This window comes from Tasmannia lanceolata, unplaced genomic scaffold, assembly GCF_043159265.1.
Source record: "Tasmannia lanceolata isolate RefF3 unplaced genomic scaffold, GAP_Taslan_0.1 ptg000002l, whole genome shotgun sequence".
Taxonomy (NCBI): domain Eukaryota; kingdom Viridiplantae; phylum Streptophyta; class Magnoliopsida; order Canellales; family Winteraceae; genus Tasmannia; species Tasmannia lanceolata.
The window spans coordinates 39,355,419-39,380,992 of NW_027518679.1; the positions used below are offsets into that span (position 1 = coordinate 39,355,419).

Consider the following 25,574-nt stretch of genomic DNA (forward strand, 5'->3'; position numbering starts at 1 on the left):
TTTTCCATGGAATCAAAAGTTGGACCTCCTTTTTTGTCGTGAATCTGCTTACCATTTCGCGTTGTTTTTAACGAAACATTACGAAAAGGAAGATTTTGCTAACGAGTGCCGATAAATTTGCCTTTAGGATGAATTCACCCCCGTTTTTTTACCAGTACAAGTGTACAACCCGTTAACAATTGTTACTCCGCGCGCCTCTCTCTCTCACACAGACTCACACGGTACAACCATCAGACGCCTCTCTCTCTCTCTCTCAACGTGATCTTTTGGTGGGGCCTAGCGGTACTCTATCTCTCTTTGAGGGCAAACCCTCTGTGGGCCCAACAATAAATGGTTGAGATCATTGGAGTTGGTGGACCCTTTAAAAAGTATATATAAAGAAAACACTTGGGCCAGCTTGTTGAAAGATCTAAACCATTCATTTGTCCCAGCATAAAGATGCCTCTCCCATAAAATCATTTCCATAGGATGATCCAAGCCCTCTAATCAATCTTTACGTATCGGAGAGTTAGGATCATCTTATGGAAAAGATTTTTCAGCAAAGGCCTATTTACACTGGTTAATGGGGATGAACTGTAAATTCGTTGGTGATATGTCTACGCTGGTTCAAATCCAACTCAGCCCAATAATTCGCCGATCCATGAGGATCATATAACCAATTTGTCCTCCAGAAATGCCTGATATATAGGAATAAAGAGTCAATAAATAGAGTGGACGCACCTTGTTCAAAGATCTAAGCCATTCAATTTTTATACCCAAAAAATAATGCATCACTCCAAAAAAATCATCTCCATTCAATGATCCTAACTCAACAAAAATCATCTCACTCGGGCGACTTTGTTCAAAGTTCCTAACTGTTCATTTGTTTGAGCCTCGACATAAATAGGTTGTGCCCCAAAAATCCTATAGAGATGATATCCGTAGTATTAGATTGAACTGTTAGGATCACCAGATGGAGATGATTTTGGGGCCCAGCCTATATATATGTCAAGGCTCAACAAATGAACAGTTTGAATCTTTGAACAAAGTGGCCCCACTGAATTTTCTAAAAAACAAATAAGCTTTTTATGACGTATGCACTCAAGTGCTATATGGCCCTAATGTATACTGTGTCCACTCGTAGGTGAGAATATATTTTGAAAAATACAATGAAACACATCTTGTTAGAAGAACCAAATTAACCTGCTAGGCCCCAACCCAATGTTATTAGATTATGCCCCAAATATAATCTCCATTGGATAATCTAACCCTCTAATGTGTAGATAAGCTATACCATATAGAAATCTCTTTAGACCGTAGAGTTAGGATCATCGAATGGAGTTGATTTTTGTCATACGACGTATATACATTGGGGTATGAGAACTAAATGGTTTAGATCTTCGAACAAGGTGGGTTCACTATTTTTAAAAATATATGTGCATGCGTATTTATTAAAAATATTCATTGCAGCCCTGTGGACCTCGATCCGAGAGAGGCGGGGGACGGGCCCCCAGAAAATCTCTAAATTGTCCACGTGAAGAAGAGCTCCACCAAGGAACTCTCGAAAGAGTGCCCCTCACAGCATGAGTGGTGATGTAAAGTGAGATACCTCTCGATTCGGGAACCAGCCCGGATTCGAGGCGTATCTTAAACAAAGAAATAGTCATCATCCAAGGAAGTAGGCCCTGGATCCCATGCTGTGCTCTGTCGCAACAGATAACCAGAGATACAAAAGGTCCGTGCCTGATACGAATGGGGAAGGGGTTAGGCGCCCCCAATTCGTCTAAGTGCAAGCACCTAGTCTCTTATGCCATTTATTATTAACTTTGAAGAGTTTTGGGCGAAATCATGCGACATGGGAACGAATATCCCTGAGATAACGTCTAGCTAATCATGCATGTATCGAAGATGAATAAGAAGCACACACAAAAGAAATGAAAGACATGGCACCTAAGAATGGCTAGGTTATGAGTGTCATGCCTAATTGATGTCTAAGTTCTAATGGGCAAACACATGCATGCTAAAGCTAAATGTATAGGGTATGTATATGAAAGTAAGAAAACACAGCAAAACATACAATATTACAAACCCTAAACTCTAATGTGATACTTGACTCGGACCAGGATGGCCATCCATCCTGGCTGCACTACGTATCCCGGCCTCGGAAAGAATCAGAGTCAACGTAGTTCGGCGATCTATGCTAAACTACAATGCCTAACCCTCTAGGACCGCTATCCTAGACTCGATCAACTAGACCTGACTAGTTTTTAAAGCTTGTTGTGCGATTGCTTAAGTTCAAGTGAATTGTAATTTTTAGAGCTCCTTATATGCCCTACTAATGCAAGTGGGCCCTACACCCTATGTGTGACTAGGCTGTGGGTCCTAAGGAAAACAAGGGGGCTATTTAAGCCCATCCTAGTCTAGCCATCGGCTTGATTAAGTGTCCAACCGACCACAACTCGAGGCCTCCTAACTTTAGGGACACTCACACGACCAGTCATGACAAATCCACAAAATCAGGACAGACTCCTAACTCTAAGACAACCCAAACGCCTAGGACAGACTCCTAACTCTATGAGAATATCTTTTGAAAATGGTTTGCAAGGTTATTTTGAAGAATTTTTGTATTTTGGGAAGATTTGAAAGGTTTTGAAGCTTATGGAAGTTTTTGAAGTTATGACTGAACTCAGGATGCCAGCTGCAAGCCTGAGCTGCCTACGTATCCCTCAGCTAGGGATCAAGCCATCTGTAGTTCGGACCAGATTTTCCTAACTACTCTTAATGACTTGAGATTTTTGAGATTTTTTAGTTTTTCAGATGTTTTTAATATTTTTGACTCAAGAGGATAGAATCCTACCATCATAAGGGTAGGATAGACTCCAGATATCCCGCAAAGGTTGGACAGCATCCTATAGTTTGCGGGGGAAATGAACAGAATCACGACTCTGCAAGGGTTAGACAGCATCCTATACCTTGCAGGAGTTGATAAAAATCACATGACACTATAGAGGTAGGACAGAATCCTAAACTCTATGAAAAGCAGGACAGACTCCTAACTCTATATGACGGTAGGACAGACTCCCAACGCCTTACGACTGCAGGACGGACTCCTAACTCTACAAGGGTAGGACAGACTCCTAACGCTTACGACGGTAGGACAGACTCCTAACTCTCCCTAAAGAGGAAGAGATCCCTCAACCTGCGAAAACTCTAAGGCAGGAAGGGAAGGGGTTTAGCTCAAGAAGCATTCCGTCATAGCCTCAACCCGAGAAAAGCATTTGAAAATCGATGGAAAGATCATACGCTGTTAAACAAATCCTGGCACCAATATTGTTATCCATTCAGCACATCATTCAAATAAGTTCAATGTGACAATAATGCAAGCGTGAGGATTATTCTTATACCCATATTTTAGCACAGAACTCACACAAGGTGGCGATGTAAATATCAGGTGCAGTATGAACATGTAAGATATGACCCTAGTCATGATCAAATAACAAAACGCATGGGTAAAATTGAGATCCATCAGGGACACTTCCAATGATTGACTTTGTTATGCACACATCAATGTCACTATAAGTCCAATTTGACCAATGTTCCAACTATAGCATCAGCAACATCAACATAACATGACACTGTGATAATCGATTCCCATTTCTGAGAAAGCTTTATACTAAAATTTTCTAAAAAACAGAAACCACAGTACCCGAGATGTCTATCCTCCTATCCAAATTCCAACTTCAGCAAATGATATAATATTGGGAAAAATGTTAACTATTATCACAATGAAAACGTTATGAGAAAAAATTTCCAACGTGATTTATCAGAAAATTCATTAACGACTTATTCCATGAAACCCATTTTCAAAATGTAATAAAGTTGTTAAACCAATGAATCTGTTCATAAAACATTCTGGAAACAGAAATTCCAAACAAAGCAAGCCCATCACAAGAGATGAATATAATTGAATCATACGCTTATACCCTCGACATGGGGTAAAATCGTTTAAACCAATTTAGCATAAAAAATCAATACAAGACCAAGACCAAAATTAAGATAATATCAAGTCTATGAGCTGACCAATATTTCATCAGAGGAAGAAACCAACAACAACACAGGTTCTCTATTCAGAAGAAAAGGAGAAAATCATATATATAGATATTTCAGCGATGCAAAGCAAAGTTAAAGATGATACCCGAAGGAAATAACAAACATAGAATCTGATGCTGCGAGAAGAAAAGGAGAAAATCATATATACAGATATTTCAGCGATGCAAAGCAAAGTTAGAGATGATACCCGAAGGAAATAACAAACATAGAATCTGATGCTGCGACTGAAGAAAATCCGTTGCAGCTTGGGTGTAATGGTTGTGATGAGATGATTGTCCTCGAAAGGAAGGTATTCGGTGATGGAGACAAGAGGTGGCTGCAAAAATCCCCTTCTTCCTCTCTCTGCCTTTTCTGTCTTGTTGGTGAAGAAAACCCTCCTTCTTCTCCAAGTTTCCAAAACCCAAACCCTAAAACCCAAAATAAAAGAAACCCAATAAACCCTCTTCTCTGCCCTTTTATTTTTTATTTATTTTTGCTCTAAATCAGAGAAATGAGAAGATTTATCCGAGAGATGAAGGGAATAGATGAGATATAGAAGTGGGTTTCAAAAATGGATGATGGTTTTTTTGAGGGAAATTGATGGTATGAATGGAGGAAGAAGATGGGTTTTGGGGAAATGGCAGAGATGGTAGCGGAGAATAGGGTTCTTGGAGGTGACGGTGGTTGGTGGTGATGGAGGTTTAGGGTTCTAAAAAAAAGAGAAAAAAAGAAAAGAAAATGGTGGTGGTGCCGATGGTGGTGGAGGGTTGGATCGGAGATGGGGTGGCTAATGATGGGGTAAAGAGAAATGGGCGAAAATGAAGAGAGGAAGATGGTGATAAGGTTGGGAGTTGAACCTGTAATGAAAATGGGCAAATGAGATGGGTTTGATATGGGTTACGGACAAAACAGGGGATAGGCTCTTGGGTTTCTAAATGGGAGATGAAAATGAAATGGGTTTGGTAGATGTGGGTTTTGATGATGGCTAGAAAGAGAAACGAAGGAGGGTTTGAGGCAGAGATGATGGCTAAGGTGGCGGCTGGGCAAAAATAGGGGAAATGGAGGGTACGGCCGGAGATGGGGGAAGTTGCAGAGGTCGAGAAGATGAGGGTTGTGGAGGTGGTGGAGATCGGTGAGGTGGGGTTTGACCGGATGGGTGAAGGGGATAGAGAGAGGAAGACGATGGTGGTGGTGGCTTAGGGAAGAAAGTGGGCGGCTGTGGAGGAAGCTTGGCCGGAGGTGGAAGAAGGGGTTTAATGGATTTCCCTCTTCTCTCTCTCTCTCTCTCTCTCTCTCTCTCTCTCTCTCTCTTTTCTTGCGAAAATGAGGCCTCCACTGTGGAAACCTAATTCGATGGCATATAAAAAGGGAAATGATAATTTTACCCCCCATTCTCCATGGACAGCCACCACATAGTGCATTTGTGATAATTTTTTTAACCTAAGGGGGGGAGGCCAAGTAGAAACAGGGTGAAGCTTCTCCTCTCTCTAAATGATCCTAACCCATTGATTTGATCCAAGGGCCACTAAGGATTGCTTACACCTTAAGTAATTTCAGAATTCCAAAATCACCCCTCTAAGGTTAGCAAATCACCTTTCTACCAACGAAAATATCTTGCCTTTTATAGAAAAAGGAGGGTGATATCTACACAACCAAGCTTTGATAATTCATAACCTATCACAATCCATTTTTTATTATTGCACAAACTTCGCCTGTCTTTCTTTACATTTTTCGCCCGATTGCCATGAAATTTTGCAGGGGGATCCTTGAGAATACTAATAACCTCCTGGGGAATTTGTACCCAGGAATACGCACAAGAAGATGCTCAAAAACTCAAGCCTTCTTCTCATAATGGGCCCAATCCTTCAGGAATTTTTGAGATTAATTTCAGAATATTTTGGGACTCGGAATTTGAGAATTTCATTCGATTTTTGAAGTTCTTATTCGATTTTGGGGACTTTAGGGTCCGGTCAAAATGGGGTGTCTACAAGCCCACATTATTACAATATCCAGATCGTTCATTTGATGGGCCCCTTTGTAAATGGGCCATTTCTAAAAAATCATCTCCATATGATGATCCTAATTCTCCAATTCGTAAAGGTTGATCGGAAGGTTTGGATCATCCTATGGAGATGATTTTATGGGTGAGGCCTCTTTACGTTAGGGACCAACAAATGAATGGTTTGGATCTTTGAACCTAGTAGGCCCAAGTGATTTTTTAAGAATATATGCTTTTTATGGGGTCCGCCTTCTCCAATGATCTAAACCATTTATTGTTGGGCTCACCTAGGGTTTGCCAACAAAGATAGAAAAGAGAAAAGAGAGTACTTACGAGTGGGGCTGACCCCACCAAAAATTCATGTTAAGAGAGTGAAAGACCGATTATTGTACCGTGTGTGTGTGTGTGTGTGTGTGTGTGTGTGTGTGAGAGAGAGAGAGAGAGAGAGAGAGAGAGGGGGTAATGATTGTAGCGTGTTGTACTGGTTGTGAAGCCACAACCGGTGGAAGGGTGAATTCATCTTTATAGGGGTGAATTTATCACTAGCCCTAATAAATTAGGTAAATACTTAATAAATTTCGGAAAGTTAAAAGGACGTGAACCAAATATTAGAATTTAAAATTCCAAAAAATTAAAGTATGTGAACCAAACCATAAAATTTAAAAGTTCAGAAGAAAAAAATCTTGCAAAAAACTTTCTTGAAAAGTTTACTTTCCAAGAAAGAATGGATGCACCAAGATGAAGCTTTAAAACACTTTGGTCGGATGAGAGAGCTTTTGACATGGAGAAGAAAGGGGTCATGCCAGTTTGCCATTTCAGATCCGTTGCAGGAGTTATGTCTAGTAATGCGTGATGAGAGTGATGCCAACTAGTTATATTATTTTTAATCACTCATGTCCATAATAGCTATTACCTGAGTAGAAAATGGATATTGGGTAGCAATCTTTCTTACCATTGGCTAGGAATCTTATCTATTAATTCTGTAGGTATGAAGGAGATTTAGCTAGGACTCTTATCGAGTAGGAATGTTGCATGTCACCTCTTACGATTAAATAAAGTTGAAATTTTCTATTTTGAAGGAAATGAAAAATCATCTCTTTCTCTCCATATTCTTCATATTTTTGGGTGTTCCTGAGACTATCCCTTAGATATGGGAATATTTGAGTCTCCTTTCAAAGTGTTGTACAAGGGAAAGATCCTAAAAAAATAAAAAATGTGTCATCTTGGAGTAAATCGCGAAGTGTCATATAAGGAAAAGTTCCTTGAAAATTGTGTTATCTTAGATAAACAACTTTAGAATGGAACCATTTTGTCATTTTCATTAAGATGCCGCATAGGATGAAATTTTTCCATATGCTAACTAGTTGACTGCTAAATTTTTTAATGCAATTTTTAAATCTAAAAGTTTTTTTTTTTGCCATACACCAATCCAAAACCAACACGGCCCAATTTTGCAAATCAGGTTAGATGGGTTGGATTAGGGTTGAGAGATTTATAGGCATGTTAGGTTACGGTTGACCCTTCACAATCCGAGCTTCATATTGGGTCGGGTTACGGTTGAGATAATGCTATGTTGGGTTGGGATAGGGTTGATGTAATTGCCTTTTATTGTTCATGGTAAAAGTAGATTTTGAGTGGGCAATCTCAAGCTCAAAGTCCTCTTTCGGAAATCGGGTTAGATAGGTTACCTTTTATTGTTCATAAAGCATTGATTATTAGAGCTACAATTATACTTAGAATTAGAAAATTTCCAGTGGTTGTTCTCTCATGCAAAAGTCATCTGTGAAATGCCTTTATGTTGGATTGCAAGAAAAACATTTCCGATGGAATATTTGTTCCCTGGAAATATTTTTCTTCTTTCCACAATTTAGAGGGAGATAAAGTTGGGGTCAGCTAATGAATCCTTTAGAAAATTTTCATGAAGAGGGTGAAAGGATCTCTTCGGCTCAAATTGACTAAGTCTAATCCTAACACTAGTTGGGTTCGTCTGCATGGATCATTTTCTTCTATTCTCTCCTATCGAAGGTCATGTTCTAAATTGACGGTCCATCTAAAGAAAAAATAAAACATGGTTGGTTCAAGTTATTTTTTTTCATGGGTTAAAAAGTGGACAATTTTACAAAAAAAATTTCCTTCCACAATTTTCCACAAAATTCCATCAATCAAAACAGGGCCTAAACTCCCTAACAAATCCCACCACACGATACAAGGGTGTTTTATTCATTTCATACATTCAACTAGCTAAGTATACCATCCCTCCACTATTATGATAGAGTTTTTATATGGTGCTCGCCCGTGACGTCTAGTGCTGACACTACCACCCTTGATATTGATCGAACAACAGCCTACATTTTAAATGGCAGGTGCTGGATCAAATATCAAGGGCGGTACTTTCATCATATGACCCACTTTGATATGGTGCCACGCCTGAAGTTTCATGTGGGAGCACCACTCTTGATATTTAGGTTTGCTGCAGTTGGATCAAATATCAAGGGTTGTACTTTTGTCAAATATCCGATCCGTTCAATTCGTGGGCTGCAATGTACATTGGGTTGCGCCCTCTTAAATCAATTCCAAATTCAAACGATCCAGTTGATGGGCTTTGATGTAAATTGGTCATGCTCCGAAAATCATTTTCATAGTTTGATCCTAAATCGCTCCATTGATGGGTTGCTACCTTAAGCTTGAATCACAATAATAATGGGCACATGCTAGATTGCCACCTCCACCATGGAAATCAGTTTTGCTTATTAGATCCAAATAAGTTCAAAAACTCATTTCTTCCGCAAAACACTGCGCAGGCCCATTCGATTGACTCTGCTCGAAGCAAATTATCCCCAAAATTCTCCCTTATTTAGATTCCTATGAATAACCCTTCTCATCACCCGCGAAAAAATGCAAAACATGGTAGAAATGATCGAAAAGACTTGAGAAAATGTAAGAGGCGGACACAGAAACGGAAAACACCGAAAAATGGATAAGAAAACACTAACTTCTTTGTTGATTAAAGCGGAGCAAAATGGGGGTGCCTACATTAATATTCCTGATCGATCTGTTGTTGATTAAGGTAGTCGACCCGTTCCTTAAAATAATTAAAAAGTACATTTTCGGCTTTGCTTCTGAATGAAATAGTCGTAGAACAACAACGTTATTTAACATACTGACAACATCTTTTCTAATTGAGCCAGATTTAATACAGTAGTCCATTGGATCCTACATACGGATCCATTAATGGAAACCCTAGATCCAATACCGGCAATGTTTTCTAGTTGACCCATTTTAACTCCCGATCTACCCGTTGTTGATTAAGGTAGTCGATCCCTTCCTGGTCTTCAATATAGGGATGGCAATGTCATTTACTAGTCGACCCATCTGGTTATTCATTTGATCCCAACTTTTAAATAACTTGAACCCAATAAAAGAGAATGACTGAGGTGTACTATCTTCCACAAAATCCGAAGAGGCTATCTGGGCTCTAATGGTGTCAAGAAGGGCAACAAGGTCTTTTTTCCTCCACTTTTCCAAGATTCATGTGTGTCTAAAGCTAAAGTCCAAAACTGTTAGAGTAATTAGGTCAAGCAAGAGGTTGCTTGAAGCATTACACCCAAGGTATCTAATTTGGAATACCTAGTTTGTTGCCTCCAGCCCCTATATATAGAGATACACTAGGGTTTTAATAGGTTAATGGGCTCTTGCCCAAATAGGCCCACTACACCGGTCCATTATCTTATTGGGCTTATATTAGAACATACATGGGTTATATTATATACCCAACAATCTCCTCCTATGTTCTACATATAGCACAGTCCAATAGATAGTTAAGGTGATGTCCAAACAAAATTATTGAATCATCCATATCACCATATCAATAAAGATCTGTAATCCAACTGAAAACAAAAATACTTTAAAGAATAACCAAGAGTTTTAGAAATAATCTAAACTCAAACATAAGCAATTTCACATGTAGGTGAACTATTTAATCAAGTGAAAAGAAAATAATAGTTCCCACTGCTCTATAAGGATTCACTCATCAAGTAAGTCATCCTCATCAAGATCCAAATTGAGGCAATCTCCTCCATTTTCGTCAATTCCTGTAAATTACCAAATATGAATTTCATTAAAAATGAATCCAATCATTTGTGTATTTTACTAAAAGTATCTACTTCTACCAGAAGAACTTAGTACAATTTCATAATGGTGGAAAAAACAAATATCAATATCAATAACCATCAATGTCAAGTTTCAATCAAGAACAAGACCTAAATAGTTTCTTTTACAAAGAACCATTCCATGTTTTTATTTGGAATGTTACAGGCATCATATCCAAATTGAGTTAAGCTGTATCATCAAGTTTGGAATGAAACAACCTTTCCCAAGAAGGAAATGTCATCAAATGTGGAATGACATAAAGAGATGTAAACATCATTGAAACATATCAAGTGCTTATCTTGGCCGAGATAGGAAGATTCAAAAAATTCAAAATAACATGGATGAAGGTTAAGACACGTCTACACAGTCTTTAACCCCATCTCCCCCATAGTTTTGAATATTCGATCTTTGTGCAGTCCCTTCGTAAGAGCATCGGCCATATTATCCTTCGATCTCACATCAACCAAAGTGATAATACCTTGTTCGAGAAGATAATTCAGCGTGGCATATTTCAGCCTGACATGTCTCCTCTTACCATTAAAGAATGAGTTTTTCACAACTGTAATTGTAGCTTGATTATCACAGAACAAACTTAAAGAGTTAATCTTTAAATGGGTCAATGAAATGTCCATGATCAGATCTCTTATCCACTCTGCTTCATCTCCTGTAGAAGCTAAAGCATAAAGTTCTGATTCCATAGATGACAGAGCAATACAAGTCTGTCTGTTTGACTTCCATGCAACAGCGGCTCCACCTACTGTAAAAACATAACCACTGGTAGATTTACCGTCTCCTAATTCTGGATCCCATGATGCATCAGAATACCCTTCCATGATAGAAGGATGACCATTATAACATAGAGCATATCCTTGAGTACCCTTAAGGTATCTCATCAGCCTCATAAGGGCATCCCAGTGCTCATGGCCAGGATTACTAGTGAAACGACTCAGCATGCCAACTGTAAAGGCTATGTCTGGCCTATGGCAACTCATAGCATACATAAGACTACCAATCAGCTTCTTGGTATAATCAAATGGTGTCTCAATCGGTTTACACTCACTATATCCCCATGTAGAAAGTAGTTTTTCAATATAATGAGCTTGGCTAAGAATAATCCCTTGCCTTTCAAAACTTACTTTCATACCAAGAATGGTGTCAACCACACCAAGATCTTTCATGTCGAATGCTTAAGCCAAAGTGGTCTTCACGTCACTCACTACAGAGAGATCGGAACCAAGAATCAACATATCGTCTACATACAAGCAAATAATCGCAACCTTATTCGACACAGAACGAAAGTTAAGGCATTTATCTGAGTAACTGGTCTGAAAACCAAAGCCCTTTACTACCTTGTCAAATTTTTAATTCCACAATTTAGGTGCTTGTTTAAGACCATACAAAGATTTGTGTAACTAACACACTTTGTTCTCGAAATTGTCCATGATAAACCCTTCAGGTTGGTTTATGTAGATTTCCTCTGTGAGGCCTCCATTAAGAAAAGCCGTTTTTACATCCATTTGATGCACAACATACTTCTCAATAGAAGCCAAAGCAAGAAGAATTCTTATCATTGTCAAATGACAGACCGGGGAGTAAACATCAAAGTAGTCTATCCCACTTACTTGAGTATAGCCCTTAGCTACTAAACGTGCTTTATACCAAGCTATGGATCCATCAGGATTAAGTTTCTTCTTCAGAAGCCACTTACAGCCCACAGTCTTAATCCCTTTTGGCAAATCGACTAGCTGCCAAGTTTGATTTTGTAACAGAGAGCTCATTTCATCATCAATGGCTTCTGCCCACAACAAAGAGTCCCTAGATCTCATCGCTTCCTTATAGGTTGACGGATCATTCTCTACATTGTAGGTCACAAAGTCCTCACCAAAGTTCTTGGGTACTCTATCTCTTGTAGAAACTCTTAAAGGTTCTGATGTAGAAATCAGTGTAGGACAGGTGTCAGAAATATTCTGTTCAAACTCTACATGCGAATCTGTAACCATCTCAGTATCGCCAAGTAGGTTCAAACCATGATCTCTGAGAAATTTATTCTCAAAGAATACTACATCTCTAGATTCTATAACCAAATTGGTAGATAGATCCAAAAACTGATCAGCGGCACTATTTTCTGCACCACCTAGATAAACACCAGTGTTGGTTCTAGGTCTTACCTTAGGTCTCCTAGGGTCTTGTATTCTCACATAAGCAATACAGCCCCAAGTCTTAAGAGTGTCATATCTACAAGGATGTTTATGCCATAACTCATAAGGAGTAGAGGTCAACTTAGAGTGTGGTACTCTATTGTGGATGTGATTTGCAGTTAAAGCTGCTTCTCCCCAATAGCTAGTAGGCATGCCAGCTGTCAATAACATAAAGTTTAACATTTCAGTTAACGTCATCTTCTTACGTTCAGCTATGCGATTAGATTGAGGTGAGTAAGGAGCAATAGTTTCAAGTATTATGCCCTGAGAGGCACAGAATTCCTTGAACTCTGTCAAAGTGTATTCTCCGCCTCTATCACTCCTAAATCGCTTAATTTTCAAGTTCAATTGATTTTCAACACGATTCTTGAAAATTTTAAATTTATCAAAAGCTTCATCTTTCGATTTTAGGAGATAAATATGACAATATCTAGAAAAATCGTCTACAAAAGTGATTAAATACTTCCGACCACCTCGAGTAGTGAAACTTTTAAAGTCACAGAGGTCAGAATGTATTAACTCAAGAAGTTGTGTGCTCCTAGAAACCGAACAAAAAGGTTTTCTAGTGATCTTGGTTTGTGCACACACTTCACATCTGTCAAATCTAATCGATGTATCTAAAGGTATATTATGAGTTTTAGCAAGTGTGATCATTTTCCTATAGTTCACATGTCCCAATCTAGTGTGTAACAACTTAGGATCAATCAAAGTGGACCTAACCTGAGTAACGGTTTCATTTGCTAAACTCAATCTATACATACCATCGATTAAGAAAGCACAACCAAAATAATAAGAGTTAACAGTTAAAGTTACTCTATCACCTAAAAAAGATGAACACATGCCAGCATTGTCTAACAGACTAATAGAAATTAAATTCTTTTGAATAGCAGGAACTACTTTAACATTTTTTAAAGTTAGTATTTTACCTGAAGAAAGGATCACGTTCGCAGTCCCAGGGTGAGTCACCTCTGCCTCAGCTCCACTAGCCACTGTAACGGTCTCTTTCATGCCAACGGCATCCGTAAGTAGTTTCTTCGAGTTGCAAACATGGCAGGTGGCCCCTGTATCTGACCACCAGTCTGAAGAAGTACTGGCCTTACCATTGCCTAACATGGCAACAAAACTTTTAGGCTCAGCACTGCCCACCATCATATGAGCTTCCTTTTTTGGTGTGTTAGATTTAGCCTTCTTAGGTTGTTTACACTCTGTAGCAAAGTGACCCCATTTCCCACAGTTGTGGCACTTGCCCTTCTTTTTCTGAAAGTTAGTCTTTTTGGCCTCCAACTTGGGATGTTCACTTTTAGGTGACTTGGATTTTCGAGGAAATTTCTTGGGATATGTTACCATGTTAGCAGCAGACTGTTGCTGTCTAACCATCTCCAAGTTATTTTTGGCTCGATTCTCATCTTCGATTCGAATGGATCGTTTGAGATCATCCAGTCTCACTTGCACCTTTTTCTGATACATCTCGGTTTTGAAAGAGTGCCATGCAGATAGTAACTTGTATATGATTGCACCCACAAGAAACGAATCACAGACAACTATTTTCTCATTATGCAACTTAGATCTCAAATTCTCTAGATCAATAACTTGAGGAGTGATTTCCTTGTCTTCTATAAACTTGAAATCCATGAATTTGTCCACTAGATGGGTCTTGGACAATTCCTCCTCTTTCTTGAATTGAGCATCTAAGTTGTCCAAAATTGCTTTAGCAGTGTTATATTTACTATAAGTTTCTGCAAGACGGTCTGAAAGACAATTCAACAAGTAGTCTTTGCAGAAATCCTCATCTCTAAGCCATTGAGATTCATCAACGTCTTCATCCGTCTCAGCAAAGGTACTCAAAACGGTGTAAAACAATTCATATATTTTAGACCAAATTGAGTCTTTCGCTTCCAAGAGTTAAACTCAGATCCTCCTAAAGATTGAAGTTTGACCCTCTCAAACGGAAGAGAACTCTTTTGCATTGTAATTTTTAGATAATAGTAAAAATTAGAAAGAGTGCACCTGATTGGCGAAACGCAGTACCCAATCCAAGAAGAATCCGAGAATCAGATCCGAGAATTGAATCCAAAGAACCGGCGACAAGAAACCGTGAGAATCCGTGTAATCGGCGAACAAGAACCGGTGCGAGAACCGGTTGCCAAAACCGGTACGAAAAACCAGTTGCGAGAACGAACCCAATCTACTCCCAATAATCAACAATATGGAACCCCGAAGGATTCGGCCAAAAAAGATTGTCGTCCACCAAGAGGACCCAACAAGAGTTCGGCAATGAAATCGTGTAAGAGAACCCAATCAAAACTGAAACCACAAGATGATCAACAACCAAAGTGAGTCGAACCACCAAAGGCCACTTGTGAGATTTTAAGAGAGGCAGTACCCATGCCCAAAACCCAGTGAGAATTTACAGAAACCCCAAAGGAGTTACTTGCACCGACCCTGAAAGAGGGTTGCTTAAATCATGCCCAAATTGTATCTCGCTCAAGAACCACCAACCAAGTCGTGGTTGCAGCCAAAATATCTGTAAGTAACAAAGGGGGTTTTTGCTTTTCTTTTCAAAATCTCCTTCTTTGGCACTAATGGATGAGAGAGAGGGACATCCACCAAGTATTCCACCGACTTGATTTCACCACCGTTTCTAGCAGGTCTATCAACCGGTGGCTGAAATAGTCGTTTTTGACGAATAAGAATCCCACGCCCAAATCAATTCAATGATCCGATCAACTCTCGATAGAGTTGTCCTTGCTCTTGCCCTTGCCCTTGCCCTTGCTGCCCTCCAAGCAAATATGATGTGAATCAAAAGATTTCAAGAGATTTCAAAAATAGTAACATATGTCTTCTTTTTGGATCTTTGTAGATACGTAAGAGAAAGAGGCAGACTTCTTTATGGTGGAAGAAACCCACTTCATATAATAATGGAATAAAGCACGGCAAAAACTATTCTGTTGGTTCTTGTTGCTGGCGAGGAGCAAAACTCACACGCGTAAGAAATAAGGTGAAACCAGTGGCTTGTGAGAGAAGAATTTCAACGCCCAAACCGATTCTTGTATTGGTATAATCCCAGCCCCAAATTAGTTGTTCACAATCTTTGCCTGTATTTCATGCTTTTCTCATTTGTGACCATAATACCCATGTATATGTTTTTACTCATTGAAAAGACCAAAATATCTTATACGACTATAGACAAAAATTACGTTGTAATAGGACCGAAATACCCATGGCATTCAATGATAAGTTCTAAATCAAGGGTGTGGTAATATCATTTCTATTTATATTAGCATTCTTGTACATGGGTGGAAAAAAGTGAACCCACCAAATTAAGGAGATTATAAATAGTTGTCCCCATGCTCTATATCTTTCCCACCCCAATCGCAATGCCAAAGCATCACGAATCAAATCCCGAATCTCAACAGTGAGCTTTTCAAGTTTCCATGGTTCCCTACACTTGTTAGAGGCCCAAGCTAACACATTCAATGAGTAACCTTTAGTGATGAGAGGGCCCAAGTTGTGTTTCACATGCCATCTTAGTGCAAACAAGAGGGCCTTCGCTTCGGCTTCATTAGCATCACAAAAGACCATCGGACCCGAGAAGGACATCAATACAACACTGTTAGCATCTCGAATCAACCCTCCAATACCGGCTCTACCCGGAGTGCCGATAGAGCTTCCGTCAAAGTTTAGGTTAAACCAACCCACCAGAGGGGCCTTCTACTTGGGCATGATTTTCTCTCTTTTTTCCCTTTTCCATTATAAACAAGTGCCAATAATTTGTAAGAATTTCCCCTGCACCTTAAAATATGTCAAACTTCTCTCTTGTCCAAGCTTTTTCAAGAAGCTTGATATCAAGAGAGTTTTGATACCATCTCCTCCTTTTATTCAAAAATCCTCTTGTTTCTCTCATTCCAAATGTTCCACATTAAAACATAAGGAATAAGCTTCCACATCGGTTGCTCCATGCAGAGTGGTGGTCATTTTGGTTGTTCTTCGAATTTCGTTCTTTCGTGTTTATTAAACACACCTACCGGGAGACAAGTAGGATTCTTCTTAATTTAAGAAAAATCTAGGTCTTTTGGAGACTTAATTTATATTATGTCAATTAGTTAAATTTTGTAGAATTGAGATACATCATAGAACTTCATTTGTTTTCAGTGACTTTGGGTGTCATTTTTCTTTTAATTAGTCTAGTGGACACTAGTTTTAGATTCGATTCTATTTGAGGCTCAACAAATAACAGTTGCAGATTGAGGAAGGTTAACCTTGCTTACATCTGTAGGTTAATTGATCACCAGAAGTTTATTTAGGCTATGGTGGGGGGAATGTCTACAAGTAACTCTGGCTTAAGCTATGTTTGTCAATTATGCATGACATTCTTGCATGATCTATTCTTTTCTACATCGTCTTCTATGTTTTCTTTGTTTCCAATTGAGAGAGAAGGAAGAGATAAATACTCTGTATGTGAGGTGAGTATAATAAGAACCATTATCTGTATTGAGGAACATGCATGCTTGTTGTAAAGCTTTCTATTTTACACAAGTTGATTGTAGATAGTAGGTATTGAAATCCTTTTTTCAAAGGTGTTAAAATCTGATACCTTGTCAATCATGACAGCAATGAAACTCGTGGTAAAGCATCCCACTTCACCTATAAACTACTAGGTAACCGAGGTTGTACAAAAACTTCTTTTATATCTTGGGGACCATGAAAGCTTGTTATAAAGCTTGAAATTTTACTATAAGATGGCGTACGTTCTGAGATGGAACAAAACTTGTATTTTGCCATCTTTGACAGTTTGGAAGGCCAGTTCCTTTTTTAGCAGATGGTATAGAGGGAATGATTTTATATAGTAATGTGGAATAAAGTTTGGTGTTTTGGATATGTTCAGGACCATGAAAGCTTGGGATAAAGCTCAGTAGTTTATCAAAAAGATTATATTAGGTACTGATGTGGGACAAAAAACTTTTGTCTCTGGCCATCTTTATAACATAAAGCTTTTGGTAAGGTTTGCCTTTTGTTGGTATGTTGTAAGGCTTGCTATTAAGTTGTAAAGCTTGCTATTTCACACAAGCTGATTTTAAGTATGCATGAAATTCTGCAAGGATTATGAAATGAATTGTAAATACCCAAAATACCCCCCCCACTTAAATTTTCGTCCCCCCTTGATAAAGAGGGGTGTTTTTGTCTGTTAACACTTAACTCATGTTAGGGCTTTCTAATAAAGCGTATAAATAGATTGCTTTGTGGCTAAAACAAACCCTAAACAGTTGTGCAGCCCTAGAAGGAGAAATCAGAGAGAGAGAAGAACATTACCAAGGAGATCGCGATTTTTGGGTCGAAGCCGCGAACCAAGGTAAGACTTACGAACCATGAACGATTTGGAATATTAGAAACCCTAAAACAAGGGTTTGAAAAGAGAAAAGAAGCAAGAAATTCGATTTATATGAATTAGAAATAAGAATCCTTGGGTTGATCTTGAGTTTTCTTGGACCCGATTTTGAATTACAATTCCAACGAACTCAAAACCAATATATATGAATCTGAATTCAGAAATTAGAACTTTGGAGATTCGACGTAGAATCTTTGGTGATTTCTTTCTTAAATTATACATATGAATTCGGAGTGTGAAACAGGATTTAATGGATTCCTCTCACCGATACGAATCCATCGGATCCGACCTCGCGCGAATTGAACCCCAAACGAATGAGTTATGGCCGTTTTTAGTGAAAAAAACGGTGGAAAATCGCGTTTAGAAGAAATCTGGGTCCGCGCATGGGGCGAAAGTCCGAAAAAATAGCGGACGTCCGTGAGTACCAAGTTTGGCGACAGATGGATCATCGGATATCCATAATTCTCGGACGTCCGTATTCCCGGAAGTCCGGCGCGACAATTTTTTCAAAACTTAGGAAATTCATAACTTATTCAAATGGGCCCTTATTTGTCACTTGTGTTCTGTTCAGATCACAGAAAAATCTGTTCACTTGTGTTCTGTTCAGATCACAGACTTCAAGCATTTCTCTTTTACTCAGGCTCGTTTGTTAGAGCTTCAATTAACTAGTTAGAATGAATGAAAGAATTTTAAGAGAGCAGCAAAAGGATCAATAAAATGGCTGGCAATTGTCTTTATATTATAATTATAAAAGGAAAGTGATATTTCCGAGATTTATATTGTGAATGTGCATTTTGATCGGTATTCGCAGAAGTACCGCCCTAGATATTTGAACCAACAACAGCAGACTTTGTAAGGTGCTGCTGGAGGATCAAATATCAAGTGTGGTACTTCCGTCGTACCACCAATGCCAATCTACATGCACATTTACCATATTATTTCTCGATTTTTCCACCCTCTTCATTTTCATGCATGCTTTCCGTTATGGAGAAACAAAAGGGGTGGAGATAGGATTTTCACTCATGTAAGCTTGCTTAGAATGAAAAGTACTGGACAGTCATTCAAGCATATCTGCATGTAATTAATTCTGATGTAAGGTAACAGTGTGGTGTGTGGTGTGAAATCATGTAACCTAAAGTCTGAACCTATAGTGCTAAGTGATGCGAAACTATTAGTGATGGGTTTCATTTTCAAAATTTAGAGGGAAATAATATGATTATGATTAATTTAGTAGGTTGATTATCATCATAAATTGAAGGTCCTTTTAGATAAAAGTGGAACCAGGTTGGATCAAAATTATCTTTTTTAGTGTGTAAAAAGGGATTTGCTATGGACTTTCTGTTTGGAATTTGGATTGCAAGAAACATTTCTGATGATAAAATTCTCCTAAAAAAATTATTTTTGCCTCCATGGTCAAAACTGATATGTTTCCCCTTTTTCAGTATTAATCAGCCAAATGAAAAATAAGAAAAAACGAAAGAATCAGACCCAGTAGGAAGGAATAAAAGCCTATCTCAATTGGTAAATGGACAGACTTAGTTGAATTGATTGAATAAAACCTAATAGGAGAAAATGAAAATCCTCACCTTCTATCTGAATAAAACCCAATAGAAGAAAATGAAAATCCTCACCTTCTCAACATGAATCTCCATCTTTTTCTCTTCCTTTTATAAGGGTAGTGATATCTCCACCCCTTTATTTATTTTCGTGCTTTTTTCTTATGGGGTGGCGATATAATTTTGAGGTTTATCTAAAAGAAGTCTTACTCTGCTATATTTGGAAAAGAATCTTCTAGATTGACAATTCTGTAACTTCCGGATTAATAACATTTCTATTTTTGTACTCATTCAGTAAGAACAAAATATCCTTATACGTGGAAAGACGACCTTGGCATTCAATGTTAAGTGTGGGCTCGTGTGGTCATGGGACCTACCCAGGCAAAATAGTGGGCCCCACTATATTCATGGGCTTCAATGGAGTTGGTGGGACCCACGCTATAAGATCATTCGCATCATAGGTATTTTGGTCTTTCTATAAGGTAATTTTAATCTTTTCACATTTAAGGACAGTTTGGTCTTTTACAAGTCAAAAAGAAATCTACTATTTTTTTTTTTTTTTTTATGGGTAAGCTGGGGTTAGGCAAGAACCCCACCAGATATATTTTGGCCACAAATTAATGGCATGACCTGATTTGCAAACGCTTGCCTGGCGTGATTGAATCCCAGTTAAACTACGAAATGGACAGACTTTGTTGAATCTCTAGTAAATCCCTGTCCTTTTTTATTTTTCATTCAGCATCTTGTTTTCTCCCACTCTCTCTTAGTCCGAATCTCAAACAAGAGAAGAAGTGGAGGTGTCCTCTTATTGTATTCTTATGGGACGTGATATTACCACTCCGCCCATTTTCGCTCTTTTAGTTATGGACAAACAATATGTGTGGAGATACGAGTGGAGCTGATTTTTTGTGTACATCCTATCTATGATAGGGCCTTCCAAATGAATGGTTTGGATCACCCCAACAATGTGATCCCACCCTGTTTCTGCACTCAAGCGCAGATAAGCTTATCTAAGCTCGAGCAATTGATTCAGCCTCTGCCCTCGAGCAGCTTCAATCATTAGTTGGATTGTCCCTCTGCATTGATTCAACCTGCTTATCTGGAACGCTCTGTAGTATTTAAGTGTCCATATGGATTGACTTGAAACTAGAATGTTGGTTAATCCTCGTTTTCTAGGCAGTTGCTTGGATGGCTAGGATTATCACTTGCATGTGACTTTTAGGCTATCGTCATTTATATAAACAGAAATGGATCAACGACCCAGACTAACCAAAAGTGTATGTTTACTGAATGTAATTCACACAATTATGATTATTGAAACTGTTAAGATGCCGGTAGAAATTATTCAGATTATTGAAACTGTATGAGAGACACCATAAGAGTGGCCACTGTTATCCAGATTATTCATGGCCACGCCTGTTGTTGTGGAAATGCCGTTACCAAATTCCAAATTCTTACTAAATTAGAAATTAATTTCACTTCCGCCATCCACAATACACAACTTGGAATCTTCTATTATCAGCAGAGATTAAGAGGGAGCAGAATAATCACTTCCACAATGCCCCTCACTAATTGTGCAATTTGTGGAATTCTCTGTACCGACATTATCGAAGCCAAGATTTACACTGTTCAGCATCTCGGATCTAGGTAACTGTTCATCAACTAGGCGCAATATGGTTCCCCAGCTCGAACCATTTTCCCACCGAGAATCGTCCCCGTCAAAAAACTCCGAAACTAGGTCTTTGTTAGATGTTTCGATCAATAGCCCGCCTCTTGTTGGACAACGACTCCTGTTCGTTACCATCTACAACCCAATGGTGGGAAAGGTTTGATTCAATTCTCAAAGTAGTTTCGCAAATCCCATCTGCAAATAAGATTAGATTAAAATATGCTTATTTACAAATTAGGAAACTGGATTCCAAAGATGTTTACTTAATACCAAGTGAATATTTTTAAAAGCTTAATGGTGGTTGGTTATTTGACAACTATAGCCCATGTGAGTAGGTTAAAAAACAGTTTGCGGGTAGATGGAAGCTTGTTGTGGTTCGGTCGAGTTTCAGATTTCCCGTCTTGAATTAGCCGTGGCTCAAGCGTCGCTATGGGAGAGCAACTTGGATTAGGCTCAACCCAAATTGACAGGTTCCAGCTGATTTTGGCTTGGGTGGGTAAAAGACAACCCGATTGGGTTATGCCTAAGGTCTTGGACAACTCGATCCAACTACGTCCACCTAATTTTTTTTTACTGCGATTCTTAAAATCTTAAAGTTATTTGTTTATATTTTTTCAGTTTAAGCCGTAGGCGAATCCAAAACCAACCCTCCTCGATTTCAGAAATCAGGTCAGATTGGTTGGATTAGGGTTGGGAGATTTAGAGGCAGGTTGGGTTAAGATTGACCCTTCCAAACGTGAGGTTCAGAATAGGTAAGATTTGCATTGAGAAAATGCCCACCTTGGATAGGCTGAGTTAAGGTAATTGCCTTTTATTGATGATAGTAAAAGTAGATTTTGCAGGCAAATCCTCTTTCAGAAATCGTGTCGTGCTGGAGCGTAGGTGGTACATCAAAAGTTCCGCACTTGGTATGGTATTCGACCCAACAGCGGCCTCTCAAAAAAGTGGGCTGCCTTAGGATCAAATATCAAGGATGGTATCCGCCTGCATGTTACTTCATGCAGTCATGCTAGGGCACCATATAAAAACTCAAGTGAATCCAAGGAGCTGGTAATAAAACTTTTAAAGAAATGTACTAGGACCTAATGAACTCCTAATTAATGTTATTATTTACTAGAAAGATTAAATTCAAATAATCTTATCAATAAATAGAGACTAATGCACAGTGAATCCAAAGAGGTCCTAATATTCTTAGCATTAGCATTATTGTACATTTGTTTAAAAGTTTTATTAATTGAGTTTTTATATGGTGACCTAGCATGAAGTAACATGCAGGCGGTATCACCCAGGATATTTGATCCTAAGGCAGCCCACTTTCTTAAGAGGCCGCTGTTGGATCGAATACCAAGTGCAGAACTTTTGATGTACCGCCTATGCTACAACACCATATAATATCTCTTATAATTCAGATAATATTAAAAAAATGAAGAAATCGATACTCCATCCACATATAAAGAGCAAAGAAGTTTAGACTCGTACCTCTTTTCCGAACATGAAATAACATGCGTAGTTCCTCGTCGAGATCGACATGCAACAGAAGGTTCTCTAGAGCCAATGGGTTGGTGGTATCGGTGGCAGTGGGCCCCATCATGAAAGAAATATCGGCCCCACCAACATCGACCTTAGCTGACACGGCTGAAGCAGAGTCTTCGGATGCCTCACCGCTCTTATCATTTCTGTTAACGGAAACTAAAGCTGATAAAGCCTCACCGATCTTATCGTTGACATTAACAGAAACTAAAGCTGATGAAGGCTTCAAAATGAAATTTGGAAGAAGATCTCCACTGTTAATCACTTCCTCTGGCCTCCTCACTTCTTCTCTCTTTGTTATCTCATGAATCGGATAATCCCATACGTTAATATCCAATACAACGGGAATCTTCGCCATCTTTTCAGCCTCCTTGCCAACATGGTCAGACTTCCGACGACATTCCCCTCCCATCTCCTCCATGAAAACTACAAAGAACATAGAGAGAACAAAGTAGCTAAGGAATTGGAGCCAAGTACAAAAAAGGTTGTGAATATATAAGGAGAGAGACTGCCAGTGTGGCTTAGCCGATTCTGCTACGTAGGATCTCACTCTAGGTTAAAATCCATCTTCCTAATTTTTACTTTTTAGCCCACTTTTAAGAGGCTGCTGTTAGATCGAATACCAAGTGCGGAAATTTTGATGAACCACCTACGCTCTAGCACCATATAATATCTCTTATAATTCAGATTAGGGGTGCAAGTTTGGCCCTGTGAGCCCTGACCCGCCCTGAGCCCGAACAGGGTCAGGGTTGGAAAATCTGACCCTCAGGGTGGGTTTGGGTACATTTTTTTGGCCCTGACTCAGGGTCGGGTCGGGTTTAGAGTTGATACCCCTGCCCGACCCGACCCCCTTTAAACTTTACCCCGGCCCGCCTTGACCGACCCGACCCTGTTTACACTTTACCTGTGGCCCACCCTTGAGCCTTTCTGTTTTTCATTTCTCCATCTATTGGGTTTTGGTTATGTATTTATCACCAAAAATCATATATCAATTAGAATAATAGATTGTGTGGAAGTATTTTGATCTTTTACGATAAAACAGACCGAAAACATGTAAAATTGCCCGGCTAGGTCCGACCCAAGCAGGGCCAGCCCGGCCCGGCTAGGTCCAATCATGGTCGGCCCGGCCCAATTAGGGCCAATCAGGGCGGGCAAGGGTTGGGCTGAACCCTGTAGGGCGGGCATTGGGTTGAGTATTTTCGGCCCTGGCTCAGGGCCAAGGCTAAGGTAATGGCAGCTAGGGTTGGGCTAGGGTTTTACAAAACCAGACCCAACCCGACGCTGTTGCAGCCCTAATTCAAATAATATTAAAAAACAAAGAAATCGATAGTCCATCCACATATAAAGAGCAAAGAAGTTTAGACTCGTACCTCTTTTTCCTATATCACCCATTCCATTCAACATCTTAATCCTGTCAATTTACATACATATAAGCACAATGAAACAAGAAAAGCAACGGTATTTTCATTTCTTGTTTTGGTTACTTCTACCATTTCAGTTTTTCATTTCTTGTTTTGGTTACTTCTACATTTCAGTTTTACTCAAGCTCGTTTGTTAGAGCTTCAATTAACTAGTTATGGAGAAACAAAAGGGGTGGAGATAGGATTTACAGTCATGCAAGCTTGCTTATAATGAAAAGTGGCCATTCAAGCATATCTGAATGTAATTAATTCTGAATTAAGGTAACCGTGTGGTGTGTGATGTTAAACAATTTAAGCTAAAGTCTGAATCTACACCGTGATGTGATGTGAAACTATTAGTGATGGGTTTCCTTTTCATAATTTAAAGGGAAATAATATGATTATACTTAATTTAGTAGGTTTGATACCATCATAAATTGAAGGTCCTTTCAGATAAAAATGGAACAAGGCTGGTTGGAATTACCTTTTTAAGTGCGTAAAAACAGGTTTGCTAGGGACTTTCAAAGAACGGCATTTAGTGCCGCACTGTTACATGAGACAGCGGCCACCTCAGAAGATTTATATGAACAAGCCAAAATCTGCCGAAAAGTCAGCCAGCCGCGATGTCTCTTGTAACAGGCAGCCGCGATGTCGTCTTTGTTGTGATCTGTTTTTCTAACTTCATTTCTTCCCAAAATCTCATGAGGTAAGTTATTTGTTGTCTAACCCAATAGAAGTATTGTTGCCCCATGCTTAAATATGCAAATGATGATTCACGTGAAAAAGAAAGTTCCAATAAAAAGTAAAACGAAAGAATCAGAAGACAGACTTGAGAAAAACAGATTAAAAAGCTGAATACACTCGGAAAAAAAAAAAACACACACAATTTGAGAGAATAAAACCCAAATGGAAAATGGCCAGACTTAGTTGAATAGCTACCAAATAGATGAAAAATTCTAGAAAGGAAAGAATAAACCCTCACCTTCTTAAGATGACTCCGTCTCTTTTTCTTACTCATCTCTACTATGTTGCCTCTCTTCTCTCTCAGCCCTATTGTGGAACAACAAGAGGAGGTGTCCTTTTATAATAATCCTAAGGGTAGTGATAACTCCACCCTGTTTTTTTCATTTTCACGATTTCTTCTTATTGGGTGGAGATATAATAATGAGGCTTTTGCAAAAAAAATCCTAATACTTTGCTTTATTTGGAAAAAGAATCTTCTAGATTGACAATTTGGTAACAGCTGGAGTCATGACGTTTGAATTACCTTTACGTGGATAGACAATACGTGGACTGCCAAAAATAACCTTGTAAAAGGACCAAAATATCCATGACATTCAATGATAAGTTCCCATTTAAGGATGTGGGAATATCCGGGACGATTTTCAGAGATCTTAGAAAATCGTTTAGGAGAAGAAGATATCGAGAAGGGTTAGTAAAGGGGAAGGCTAGCTGATTTTTTGCCTCTGAAGGGGAGGTGTGTTTAGGATGAACTCTATTTGGGGAGGTGTGTTCAGGAAAACTAAACGCCAAGTAGGATGGACGCTACATGGGGAGGTGTGTTTAGGAGAATAACTAGTAAGAGAGAGCTAATTTTTTTGCCTAAGTATTCTACTTAA

The 25,574-nt window shown here is 38.9% G+C and overlaps 1 protein-coding gene across 1 annotated transcript; it reads right to left on the minus strand.

Annotated features, from left to right (window-relative positions):
* Nucleotides 1–20,667: 20,667 nt before the first annotated feature.
* Nucleotides 20,668–24,958, minus strand: LOC143884683 (uncharacterized). Its single transcript, XM_077388377.1, has 4 exons — nt 24,938–24,958; nt 23,926–23,966; nt 22,505–22,981; nt 20,668–21,220 (listed from the first exon to the last, which is right to left on the minus strand). The coding sequence occupies exons 2-4, from the start codon at nt 23,957–23,959 to the stop codon at nt 21,102–21,104; spliced, it is 630 nt and encodes a 209-aa protein (XP_077244492.1). The 5' UTR covers nt 23,960–23,966; nt 24,938–24,958; the 3' UTR covers nt 20,668–21,101.
* Nucleotides 24,959–25,574: the final 616 nt, after the last annotated feature.

Bases quoted from the DNA above. Each gene is read 5' to 3' on its own strand.
- LOC143884683 (XM_077388377.1), bottom strand. From the start codon at position 23,959: ATGTTGAATGGAATGGGTGATATAGGAAAAAGAG. The intron at 22,982-23,925 runs GTACGAGTCTAA...TGTTCTTTGTAG, and splicing joins GGGTGATATAGGAAAAAGAG to TTTTCATGGAGGAGATGGGA. The intron at 21,221-22,504 runs GTACGAGTCTAA...TCTTATTTGCAG, and splicing joins ATTTCATGTTCGGAAAAGAG to ATGGGATTTGCGAAACTACT.